The following is a 13,823-nucleotide window of genomic DNA, read 5'->3' on the forward strand; positions in this document are numbered from 1 at the left end:
GTCTTCGTCGTCCTCTGAGTCATGGCTGACCCTTTGTGACCCTGGTTATGATGGAGTTCCACTTCTGTCTATCCAGTGCAGATCGATATATGCATCTCATTGATAAGCCTGTGAGTTCTTTGATTCTGTCTGTCCAACGAAGACAGATCAGCAAAGTTTTAATTTCTCAGTTTCACTCACCACATCCAGTAGGAGCTTTATATTATCACAATGTAAGATGCTAAGCAGGATTTTAATTTCTTAGTTTCACTTACCACATCCAGTAGGAGCTTTATATTATCACAATGTAAGATGCTAAGCAGGATTTTAATTTCTTAGTTTCACTCACCACATCCAGTAGGAGCTTTACATTATCACAATGTAAGATGCTAAGCAGGATTTTAATTTCTTAGTTTCACTTACCACATCCAGTAGGAGCTTTATATTATCACAATGTAAGACGCTAAGCAGGATTGGGATGCCATCACATATCTTCACTTGCTCTTTCACCTGACTCTCAACACAGAGGTATCTCAGTAAGACCGCTGCTAACCTAAAATCATAAAAATAAACAAATTAATAACACTGTCCAAGAAAGCAATATCCTTGGCAAGTATTTTAATTCATGAAAAGAAAAGTTTTTACAAATCCTCAACTATCCTGAGATTTAAAAATAAATCACTAGGTAACCTCAACCAATCATAATGCTGCTTACGTAACAGCAGGTTTATCCAACGAGACCATTGTATCCAATGAAATCGTTGGTTCTAAAAAGCAAGTACCTGTCTTTATCCTGGCGGACAAAGACAGGGGACCAGTCTATAAAAAGACTTGCTTAGTACTACTCAATAAAACTGACGCATTCCAATGATCCAATCATTTTGGAAGGTTCCCATTTTTTTCTCTCAAAAGACTGAGGAGGTCAGACTTACTTTCTTGAAAGAATGTCGTATTCTTGAATAATTCTCAGCAGTGTTTCAATGCAATCCAATTCACCAATCACAGCTATCGGCTCAGGACTGGAAAGAATAAAAACAAAATGTATTAGAATCATGTATAAGTGGTTCGAATCCCCAGCCGTGACACTTGCGTCCTTAAGCAAGACACTTGACCATTGCTTCGTCCTTCAGATGGGACATAAAGTCGTTGGTCCGATGTGTTATGTAATGCATGTAAAAGAACCCAGTGCACTTATCGAAAAGAGAAGGGTTTCGCCCCGGTGTTGTGGCTGCTGTATGCGCCGTGGCACCTTGTAAACCCTAAGAAGGTGCTAAATTATTGGGTCTCAGAATTCATCACTGCAATAACCTATCTTTCTGAAAGTTTATATATACTCAGCGCCTTAAGTACCTTGTTTGGTAGATACGAGTGCTATATAAGACTTCGATATTATTATTTTATTATTAAAAATGTTTCCAAAGATACAAAGAGACAAACAAGAACAAAGAAATATTGTATTATTTTATTTGCGTTCATTGTTTGTATGGCTTGATGATCTAAAGGGAACTCGGCAAACTCTCACAAGGGGACATTAACACCAAGCTGGCAACAGCCAATCTCTCTCATACAAACATTGGTGTAATGTCTATGGCCCTGAATTGCACAAATCTAGCCATAGTCGCAGCTGTACCCTCCAAGACACAGCCAAACTTACCTCTGTGCAATACTAATGAGGGCATACAGGGAGCAATGGAGTACCATGACATCACTGGCTGATAACAACAAAACCAATGGCTGCAGAGGAAAAAGAAAATCAAAATCCATACTCAATTATTAATACGAATTTCCATTAGGCATCCTACTCTTATTTTCCAGCGAGTTCAGTTCAATTCAGTTTAATAGTACTGCAATGGAACAAAATGTCCTTGCATCCACAAAATAATTACAAGAAGAACGAAAATATGCTGAAATATAAGTAAAATTAATTTAATAAATTCTTAGCAGAAAGTAAACTAATGTCTGGGCTAATCATTGTTGGGGAAACTTAGAAGGCTCTTCTTTAATTAGCTTTAACTTCTTACGTATAGCCTACAAGAACTCTGTTATTATGTTTATTTTTCTGTGCTTGTAAAATATGGAAATACATTTTTATAAAACTAAATAAAATGGGAACAATTCTACTTTGAGAAATTACAAATAGGAAATGAAATACCTTGTGTGCCCCGCAAGCAATGAGCCACTCTCGCTGTTTACCATCACTCGCTAACTTCTGGAAAATATCTGCAAGAGAAAGGGCACAGAAATATATTTATTACTAAGACTGAGATTGACAATATTTGTTATTCGTAAAACAAAAAATACCCCAATTTTCTTTAAACTGTCAACAAATGATGAATTGTATAAACATTTCATTAAAAACAAAACGTCAAAATAAAGTTATTAAAAGAGTTTTATCAACGAATATAAGTTATTCTGAAAACTCACTTGTCATTTCTTTGAGAATGTCCGCCAAGAATGGCTGCTGTCCATTGCGAAGGTAACTCTCTGTAACAACTTGCAGTTTCTGTGACAAAATAACAAATGTTAAAAATAATAAACCAGAGTTGATAGTTCTTACATGTACATCCACAACTACATGTAATACCACAGAAAGCTTTTAAAAAAAAGTACACAATGGTTTAAAATAAGTAAGATTTGAAACTTTGCATGGTGGAGATAAATTTTAGTATTAAGGTTTTTAATACACCTCAAAAATGTAGATGAAAGATAATGCCGTGAGCTGTGGAGGTTCAGTAGAGAACCTGTGGTATAACAACTCAACGTTTCGATCAGTTTGCTCTGATGGTCTTCAGGAAAAGATTAATTACAAATTTAAAAAGTGCAAGCCCATTCAAAATGGCTTATTGACTGACTTTTTATTATGAAAGAACAAATTTAATAAACAATTCACTATGATGCTTTTCCCACTGTCCAATAGCTTGTATGATGCGTGTATGTATAGTCAGCCTGTTGTTTCAGTGTTCACTGATGCATACAAGACGATACAGCAATATCAATGACTTAATTTGAGCTTTCCTTCCATGGGTACTGTGTAATAAAATATTCCATTCTACAATCAACCATTGTTATCGCTAAACACACAACAATGGACCAGACATAACCATAACATTTTCAAGTATTTTTGATTCTGTCTGCTTACATTTAGTTGAATTTCTGTGTTCTAACATGTCTAAAAATCAATCTTCTGGAGTGTTCACAAAATAGGGATTTTTGTATTGCTTTATACATGTAGATACAAAGTGTACATTTAAACTGGTAATTTTGATTTGAAGGCATTTTTTTTTCTCTAAGTACTAGAATTATTACATACCTCTGAGAGCACTTTTACTCCATCCAGCTCGAACAACTTTTTCTGGAGAGAAAAAAAACAAACAAAACCAAAACAATTAAGAAATAACAGGATGAAAATGTTAGTCTATCCACATCTCGTTTGGTTTAGTGATTTTTAATTAGTATTTCTTTTTAACAAAGTTGCCCCCTGAAAATTCTGCATTGGTAAAACTATCCACGAATAATGTAAGTATCGAGGCATCAGAGGGAGTGTGTATTAATTAACCAATTGTAGGGAATGACTATCCTGTAATTATATGAAGTAAGTATCAAGTGACAGTAGCGTGCTTTAATTAAGATGAGTATCAAGCAATTTAATAGGGAGTAAGTAACTAACTAACTCATATTGCTTATACTATTATTCCTGATGCAATTGTAATAAGTTTATCCATGTTTGCCGTTCCAATGGGTGCGTTCGTTTAACTTCCCTGGGTCGACCCCGGTGTGTGGCGTGTGTTTTTTTCCAGGACGAACGTGGGTAATTATCTGCACACGTTCGTCCTAGAAAAAAGACCCGTCACACACCGGGGTCAACCCAGGGAAGCTAAACGAATGCACCCTATATTACAGTATACAGTCAACCCTCCTACTGTCTGACAACTCAATATCGTCCACTGTGGTTTTGAATTATAGATAAACTATGCTACCCCGCATTATCGTGTAGTGAATGCATCTACACAATACACAGTCAACCCTCCTACTGTTTGACCATTCAATACCACCCATTGTGGTTTAGAGATCATTCTAAACTGTATCTATCAGCCTGCGATATGTAGGCCTAAGCTTGGGCGATATTGATTTATTTTATTCACGATATATCGCAGACATTATATCGCGATATTCGATATAATCGACATCATCAGTCTTCAAACTCAAAGTGAAAGTTGTAGAAGAGACAGTCATAGCATAAGAGAGGTGTTCTAACGACCTATTCTTCTAATTTTACTCCAAACCTATGGGGTGCAAGATGTCTCAGCTAGGAAATACATCACGATATTGCGATACTTAATTGATATCGCGATATACCGATATTCGATTAAAACCAAATCGACCCGATATCGAAATCCTTTCCAAATTAGTATCGCGATATTCGATAATATTGTGATATTGCCCAAGCTTATGTAGGCCTTGATCTTCGCTCTTGACGGGGCACAACAAAATTGCTGTGGGTGCTGTTTGTTATTTCAAACCTGAATATGAATTCATTTAGTGTGCATGCAAACAGAACCCATACTGTACATGTGTAAACTGAGTTTTGCGCACAGCTCTGCCACCACACAAGACCTACATGTAGTAATTGAATTATTTCAAATCGCTTGGTCAACACACTGGATATAAGAGCATGGAGGCTTAATTGCAAAGCAACTTGAATCACCGCACGACACAAAGCCCTGATATCACATGACAGAAGACACGCACAAATTTAGTGTCAACATTATGAGGCGTGGGGGTGTGAAAAATCCATCATCGTGACTACCCCAATCTTTCTTCTAGTTTTCAATCAAGTTTGATGGATTAAAGACACCGGACACTATTGGTAATTGTCAAAGACCAGTCTTCTCACTTGGTGTATCTCAACATATGCATAAAATAACAAAACTGTGAAAATTTGAGCTCAATTGGTCGTTGAAGTTGCGAGATAATAATGAAAGAAAAAACACCCTTGTCACATGAAGTTGTGTGCTTTCAGATGCCTGATTTTGAGACCTTAAATTCTAAATCTGAGGTCTCGAAATCAAATTCTTAAAAACTATGTTACTTCAGAGGGAGCCGTTTCTCACAATTTTTTATCAACCTCTCCCTATTACTCGTAATCCAGAAAGGTTTTATGATGATATTTATTTTGAGTAATTACCAATAGCGTCCACTGCCTTTAAAGGGAGGGTATACCTTTTGAAATTACTCCAAAAACTATTGACCACAATTGCTAGGAAGCACAGCAGCTGTTGATAATGTATAATATTTTGAAAATCGGTTCAGCCCTTCCTAGAATGTGGTTCTAGAGAAAGGGGTTCAATACATTTTTAATCTGAGAAACATTTCATGATGCATGAAAAGTTTATCAGATTGTGATTTCCAATTATGAATTATTCTTCCTACATGTAAATGGCCATAACGGTTCCACATTTTTGGCAACATCTCAAAAATGCTACCACAATCTTTGCACAGGTTTGTTTTATGGTATAAATACATTTATACATTTGTATTAGAACTAAAACAATTTGAATGGTTCCAAAGCTCAAAAATATACGCTGCGCTTACATGTAACTATGGGCCGACCCGGCCTGTCAATCAAACTGTGCGCGTTCACCCATTTTGACCAATCACAGCAATGATTGTGGTCGCACAAACTCGGTCATGCGTGCGCGTATATTTGGCACGCGCGGCAGAATCGTGCAGAATGTCATTGGGAGTCATTTGAACAACCCTTGTGACAGTAGATTCAGGTTGAACAGCTGGTGATGTATCTTTTCTGTATTAGAATTGTAGTGTTTTTTTGTATCGCCAACAGCTTGCCACCCCCACCCCCCTTCTCTTCCCTTCCCCCAACCCATCCAGCCTTTTAATGTTCCGAATTCCATTTGCATTACATATATTCCATACCGCACAAGGTCAATTATTAAACAAAAACCAATTACTTCACCTGTGCATGGCATTTGGTTCCCATGGCAACGGATCTAAATTTGCAAGTGGTTTGTGTCACGGCCACACAGCCACTGTGGAGCGATGCGGGCATGGAAAGGAAGTGTGTTTAAGCAATATGTCCCCAAGCTTGATGTAAAGATTATATCGAATGGACAACCTTTTTTACATGAACAAGTATGCAACTGCATCATAGATAAAAAAACTGTTGGTTCATTTGGCGATAAAATGTTGAGTCATCTGTTTATGCTTTGGTTGCTTCTTATAAATGAAGTTGTGTTTTTTTTCTTCTTAAAGATGAAGTTATGTTTTACGGTTGTATAGATAACATGGAATTGCTTCATTTTTTTTAGTGCCGGACAGCCAAACTGGATAATTCTATCAAATAAAAGCTTAATACATGCATGGAAAATCACACACACACAAAACTGGCAAATCCTTCGCCCATAAATGTTGAGTCATCGTTTTTTTGGCTCTCAAATTTGTTTTCCACTAGATATTTTTGTGAGACAACATAAATGTCTCTCGGTATAATTTCATAAGCATACAAACATTGCTACATGTTCATCTGGCTAAACACAAGGGTGAATACCCGCACAAAATCCCTGCTAAAAATGACCCAAAGGCCAAATTCATAAAGCTGTTAAACTGGTAAGCATTGCTTCGGGTGCTTACTTCGTTGTCTTTTCACAATAGATCAAGATGATTTGACTGCGCTAATGCGCCTTTAAAATGTATTACATAACAAACAACGGTTTGCTATTAAATCTGCTTACAAGCTTTTGTTTAGGCATGATATTTAGCCCTTGGGGAAAAAACATCGGATTTTCTTTTTGAGTACAAGTGTTGACTTTTCAAGTTATTTAATAACAGTTTTGCTGATTTTGCCTCGAAGGTAACGACAGACTGGAATTCAGAATAAAGAAGAGAGATGGTCATGCCCGCTTTTATAGGAAATCACCTTGTTTGTTTCTCATTCACAAACGTTTTGGGTAATACTTTCTGTTCCCTTTTTTTAAAGCCCTGGGCCCAATGTTAAAAAGCCTACTAGCACACAAATTTGCTTAGTATGAAATTTCTTCCTTGATAAAAACAAGATTACCAACCAAATTTTAATTTGTTTCATATTGCTTGTTACTGGCATTCAGCTGTTGTTAGCATATCCTGAAAATCACATGGAAATTTGGTTGGTAATCCTTTTTTTTATTAAGGAAAAGATTTTATGCTAAGCAAATTTTTGTGCTTACAGGCTTTATGAAATTAGGCCCAGTTCAGAAAAGTTGCTTTACAGAGTCGTAGGGATAATCATCTTTAGCCCCCTAAACACACTCTTGTTTTAAAGATGAAAACAAAATTAAAATAAAGATATGGTTATTTACCTGGTATACTTGGTCCCTGAGAAGCAGTCGAAGGCAGAGTAGAACCCTGACGATGTTCTCTGGTGGAGCCCTCTCCGCCCATTCTCTGAACAAAAGAAGAAGAAATAATAACAAAATTAAGAATGGTTTCTTTTGTTGAACTTTTAAATACCAGTTACTTTAGCTTTGAAAATCTGTTTTTCTTTTAATGTCTATAGGCATGATATTTGACCCTTAACAAAACAGGTAATAAATACTTTTTAATTTTGCACATAATACAAACAAATTTACTAATAAATTAACATAAAACAAATTGAAATTTCGGATGAGGATGCTTACTATTTTTTCAAAATCCTACTTCCCAATCACGTCCGAATTTGTGTTACAATGTACAGGTTAAATGATAACCGTGACACGAATGCTAGTCAGTTGGGCAAATTCTTAATTTTTGTCAAGTTACCGGAATCAGAGGTCAAGTCTTATTCTGAGGTTTTCCAAACAATATTTAAATAGTATAAACGATGTCAAACTAAAGCACCTGAAGAAACAGAATTGCCCCCATCAACATGGTTGGGACCAGCTAGGTCCTGAACGTTTCAATACGCACAAGACACGCTCAGTCAACAAGACAATCCTAACACATCATTTCCAAACCACTGACTCCCCAAGTCAAATTGATTTCCAATCCAATTTCTCATCAGACCCTAACGATAATTGTGCCAAGGCTTTTTACTCAATGTCCAATTCTAAACAGACATGTCAAGGCGAGTATATCCATAATTTACCATCCATGTCCTTTAGAAAAGGGTGGAGTGTCTATATTGGCCATGAATCATCACTCAAATCGAGCGAGACGTTTAGAACTTGATGGGGATTGAGGAGACGCAATTTTGTATCTATCTTTCCTCTTTTCATACATGTACATGTATTTTCTTTCAGGGAACTGAGAAGGTGGAAGTGTATGCCAGACGATCGATGGGTCTCCAGTTTTGGTTGGTTTACTCTTTATTAATATCAATCTTATTTCTCAATCTTGGCACAGCAAGAAATTGTTTTGTTTTTCCTAAGGAAAGGTTACTGTATTCAAAGCTGTGTTCTTGGAAATGTGAGTGAATCTTTAACTCCGTTATTTATCGGGAGGTATGAAATTGACTTAAATTTATACTCAGTGAACTTTCAGATTGAAACAAATCCATTTTTTTCCCTTCTATAAATTACCAATCCTGTATTTTATCCTGTCATTAAACCAAACCCGAGTTTTGTACAGCGCAACTTTAAGATGGCAAGTTCATAATTGAATGGGTAATGTTGTGGGAGAGCTCAATTGACAAAGTGGTCCAGACTTAATGAGCCCTCCAAGAGACTATTGCGGGAGGAATTCATTATCAACAAACGACCTCAAGGAGATAGGAATCTAGCTTTGATGGCCCTTCAGTTTGGAGAGCTATTCTGACTTGGAAACCAAAGCACCTTGGCTATTTTTTCTTCTTCTTATGTTTAAAGGCACTGGACACCTTCAGAAATTGTCAAAGACCAGTATTCTCACTTGGTGTATCCCAACATATGCAAAATAACAAACCTGTGAAAATTTCTAACTCAATTGGTCATCGAAGTTGAAAGAGAATAATGAAATAAAAAACACCCCTGTTGCACTAATTTGTGTGCTTTCAGATGCCTAATATAAGGCTTCAGGCCTGAAGTCTTTTAATATTTGAGTGAGAAATTACCTCTTTCTCACAAACTTCCTTATACTTCAGAGGGAGCTGTTTCTCACAATGTTTTGTACTATCAACAGCTTTACTTTGCTCGTTACCAAGTAAGTTTTCATGCTAACAATTATCTTGAGTTTACCAATAGTGTCTAGTGCCTTACATGACTTGCAAATATTTGACTGCAATCACATTCTGCGTCTGAAAGTTCACTTTTACCCACATTTTTTCTTGACACTGATACTTGCGCTATCTTTATCAACATTTGTAACATACTTACATTTGGCATAATCTGCTCTTCACAAGCGACTTGAAGATCTGTTACGAAAAGAAACCAGAAGTTTTTGTTTGTTGAGAATGATCATAGTATTATTCTTACATTTTAATTGGTCAGGTTTTTATTGTTAGGCGCATTGAGGTATCTGTGACTCATAATGCGCCATAAAAATGCTGTTTATTATTTTAAAATATTTATTCGAAATTTGCATCGGGAACACAGAATGTTACTTGGTTTCGTCCTTGTAATACACCGATATGTGTCAAGCACTGCATACCTTTGCCATTCTAGAGCAGATGGTAAATACTGCACCTTTAAGCATGATGTCTAATTGTAGTAATTTCCTTAAAAGGAACGACACAATTTAAAATATGACTCCACTGGAATGTCTTTAAATGTATTCCATTCTCTTTCGCTTTAACAAAAGTAAAGACTTCACCTTTAAGCATAATGTCTAATTGTAGTGATTTCTTCAAAGGAACAACTTAGACTATGAGTCCTTTAGAATGTCTTCAAATGTACACTGTTTTTTTAGTTCTACGGAAAGGACTGCACCTTTAAGGGTGATGCCTTGTTGTGCTTTCTAAAAAGGAACAACACAACTTAAAATATGACTCTCTAGAACTTAAAAATTTCACCCCCTTAGACAGTCTTCCAATGTATTCCATTCTCTTTCCTCATTTAATCACAGGAAAGACTGTACCCTAGCATGATTTCTATTTGAAGTGAGTTCCAGGAACAACAAGAATCCAGAATATGACTTCTTTAGAATGTCATCCAATGTATTCCATTTTCTATCGATTGAAAGACACCACCTTTAAGGTTGATGTCACTCGGACTTTAAACTGCCCACTTTCATTTTGTGAATGGCTGCAAGGTTTCAATTCTTTTGGTCCATTTGGCCACAGCAGAGGGTCCAGTCATCTCCGACAGTTTCCACCATAAAGTCAACAAAGATTGAGTGTAATATAACACCCGCTGAATAGTTTTCCCCATGTCTCATGACCCAGTTCTCTTTAATATCTTAAAGAATATCAATTTCGGCGATACGTACATGAACAAACACCCCCGTGGACAATGCCCCGACTTTAAATAGACTGTGAAAACTTAAGATGTACAAAAACATGTAATGAAACACGAGGCCATACCCGCCCAGGAGAATGAGCGATTGTCGACGTTTAATTGTGCGAACACAGCCGTCGTTTATTTCCAACGGCTGTATCGATTTCGCCATGAACTATACTCATGTAGGACATGACACAAAATTCCAAAACTTCATCCCTTCCCATAGAAGAAAGAAACTACTACATCAACTCTGACGAAAGGAAAGGACAAGAAATCTTTGACATTTTTTTCATGTTACGAGACTCCTCCTCCTAAACAGCTCAACGGCAAAAAAAAACAGACAATAGTTTTTACTTTTTGAGTGAAAGAAATTCCCATCGTCATTTCTAGATTGTTTCGACTCTCCTTGTGACGCACAGCGAGACCGTGATATGACATTTATCCTCTATTCATTAGCAGCTTGTCTGTGGTTACAGAACAACCCATTATTGGTTGGTTACATGGAACAACCAACTCTACATTGTCTGTAACCCTTACCATGGCGACAGCTTTTTATAATTTCTCATTCGAATCACCAGAGCTGGTTGATTTATGAATATTTCTTGATTAAAGTGCTTTTTTTCCCCACAGAACTCGGGGGAAAGTACTGAGTATGTATACAGTGTTTACACACATTGGATTACATGGGGAAAACCAGAGTTAATATTCCTTATCCCCGATGCAAATTTAACATCTATTAAAATGTGCATCTGTCTGTTTTTCTGCCAGAGGGACGATTAACAAAAATCTACTCATAGAGAGCCACATATATTTTCCTTTAGTCGAGGAAGTTAAAAGCTTTCAGTTGAGAAACTGAAGTAAAAACTCTTTCAATGTTTAGCATTAATAAATTTTATTTTGCCGAGAGTCAACATCATCTTACATTAACATAAACCACCTACAAACAGTTTGTATTTTACTAGTGCTTTGTTTGTGGCATACGCAAAACTATAATGGCCCTTTTGCCGTTTTGACACAAAATCATCTGATAACGCTCTATAATTTGTCGCCTAACGTTGAAAAATAGGGCGATAGAACTTCAACATACCTGGTCAAATTGGTTATGGTGATTGTGTGTACTGAACCGTCTTTCACTTTGGTACTTTGTGCTGCAAGGGGGCAAACAAAATAGTGATTCTAGGTTATACAATTATTCTAAATATTTAAACAATCTTTTTCATCAGCTCAAGTAAATGATTTTTTTATTTTTTTTTATTATAAAGTAAAATAGCACAACCTTGGATTGTGGATGAGTAATTTTAACTAAACAGACCAAAGTTGGGTTGGCATTTAGACTGTGTTCTTTCTCTGTGACATTTGATACTCCTTATCATTAGCTGTGTCTCAGATCATTGCACAGTGGGCAATATTTTGATTCATACTAAGGGAAATCTGCGCTGGGCAACACAATGGGTTTTTTTTCAGAGTGTTCAGAGTCCTGGGCAGGCCCGCACAGCACCACCCGCCCAGCACCACCCACTGTGGCTACAACACTGTTCCGAGAGATGGACAAAATTTACCTGAAGTTTTCGAGAGCGACAGCTTCGGAGCTTTGGTGTTGGCATGAGCCAGACTTTGTGGGCTTCTGCACCCCATTGGCTGACTTCACTGCATTGTTGTTGTTGTTATTGTTTGCCGGGTCATAGTCCAAGGATGGCAGCTAGAGAAGTAAACAAAATGAGATCACTTTAATCAAACTTTTGCTGGAAAATAAACTTTTCTACGTCCTCAAAATGAAATAAAATGTGAGAGATTAGTATGATAACTAAAATTGAGAAGATGTGTAGCCTGGACATTGTTATACATATTTAATAAAATCATAAGCGTTAGATTATGATAACGGGACAATCGAAAATTACATTTGAAATATAGGAAAAGTAGGACGTAGGACATAAGACGTAGGACTTTTCAGGCTATTTACTGACAAATTTACTATAAAGGGCAAAATTAAATTTTTAAAATCATCATGCTTGACAGTAGTTCAAATGGCCTTGCTTCGGGTTGGGAGTCACAGCTATTTCAAAGTCTTAGACAAGAATTTACGTAAATGATTAAAAATAAGTAACAGTACCTTGTATTTAAAAATAAAAAAAATAAAAAGCTGAATATATCTTTTAGATTTCCTTGACTTACTTGTTGTTTACTGGCGGGGGTATTTAGCAACCCGAGTAGTCTACTTAATTCTTTGGTTTCTCTGGAAGGGAGAAATGATAACAATTAAACAAATTAGAAAATAAAAACAATTCACCTTTTGGGACAGATTGGAAAAATTGGACGAAAGCTGTTTTTGGCCCATAAAACTGATTCACCATCAGTCATGCAAGGGGTTTATGTAGTCTAATATATTTGGTCTCAAAAATATTAAGAGGACCTCTGGTCTGAGAAATGTCCTGAAAACATCAAACTCGGGCAAAACATTTTCAAGATTTTTGGGGGAAATCAGGGTAACGATCAAGTACACTGTCTCCATCAGCAGCTGCCTAATACATCCAGGCTCTCCTCCGCAATACAAAAATCAGCTGTTTAAGTTCACAGTGTGCATTGAATGCATACCGGTGTATGTTTGCCCACTCCCTAACGCCAATAACCCTTTAGAGCTACCAGGTAATCAACAGAATCGATAAACCCAATTAACAATAAAAATGTGCCCCGTTGTTTGCACTTACAATGGACAAACTAATGAGAGTTTAATTAAGAAGGCCAAGTTTTTTCCTTGCCACTTCAGGTGAGATGACGGGTTGTAATAGCATTGGGCTAATTAATTTGTATTTGATTGAGAAAATACCTTTGGCCTGTTTATTAATTATTGGTTTTTTTTTATGGCGATTGCAGGGAAGAAATATTTGGTCTTGTTGGAAAATGCACATAGCCTTACCTTTTTGGAGGGACAACATAAAACCTTACATTTTATGGAAATTGCACCATAAACAATCTGCTGTTGTTTTTAAAATTATTGCTTTTTATTTGGTATATTATATTTTTTTTTTACCAACTTACAAGTATGACCATGGGTTCCAATTTTATAAAGCTGCTTAAGCGAAGATATTGCCTTAACATTTCTCGCGAAGAAGAAATGAGCAGGATACCGGTCACATAATATGGTACATGTGGCAAGGTATTAAAGGCTGGGAACCTTATTCTGGTTAGCAACATCTTGTTTTGCTTTTAAACTACTTTTTGGTCTTCAGCAGCTCCATGTAATAGACCCTTCCCATGAAATATTTAAATTGCACTTAGTGCGTGCGCACTAACATTTTGGTTGGCAAAACTGAGGGAATATCGCGCTGTTTTGTACACGGCTAATGGCTGCGTGACACAGACGCAGACGCGATTGCGCGTCTGCTTAGCGCACAACTCTATGGCGTTTACCAACCAACAGGGTCTGTGCGCATGGGTGAAGGTAATTAGCATATTTCATGGGAA

General features: G+C 36.7%; 1 protein-coding gene across 3 annotated transcripts in view; it reads right to left on the minus strand.

Moving 5' to 3' along the window:
• The window catches only part of LOC139948867 (serine/threonine-protein kinase Nek10-like), a 53,063-nt gene that overhangs the window by 19,570 nt on the left and 19,670 nt on the right, over positions 1-13,823 (minus strand). For all 3 annotated transcript variants that reach the window (XM_071947223.1, XM_071947221.1, XM_071947222.1), the window contains exons 3-13: positions 12,534-12,594; positions 11,921-12,060; positions 11,449-11,509; positions 9,300-9,337; positions 7,332-7,416; positions 3,290-3,331; positions 2,404-2,482; positions 2,132-2,199; positions 1,634-1,713; positions 912-998; positions 403-532 (exon numbers count right to left, since the gene is read on the minus strand). In XM_071947223.1, the coding sequence (XP_071803324.1) occupies positions 403-532; positions 912-998; positions 1,634-1,713; positions 2,132-2,199; positions 2,404-2,482; positions 3,290-3,331; positions 7,332-7,416; positions 9,300-9,337; positions 11,449-11,509; positions 11,921-12,060; positions 12,534-12,594 (871 nt within the window). The remainder of the gene's footprint in view (positions 1-402; positions 533-911; positions 999-1,633; positions 1,714-2,131; positions 2,200-2,403; positions 2,483-3,289; positions 3,332-7,331; positions 7,417-9,299; positions 9,338-11,448; positions 11,510-11,920; positions 12,061-12,533; positions 12,595-13,823) is intronic.

This window comes from Asterias amurensis, chromosome 16 (genome assembly GCF_032118995.1).
Source record: "Asterias amurensis chromosome 16, ASM3211899v1".
Taxonomy (NCBI): Eukaryota; Metazoa; Echinodermata; class Asteroidea; order Forcipulatida; family Asteriidae; genus Asterias; species Asterias amurensis.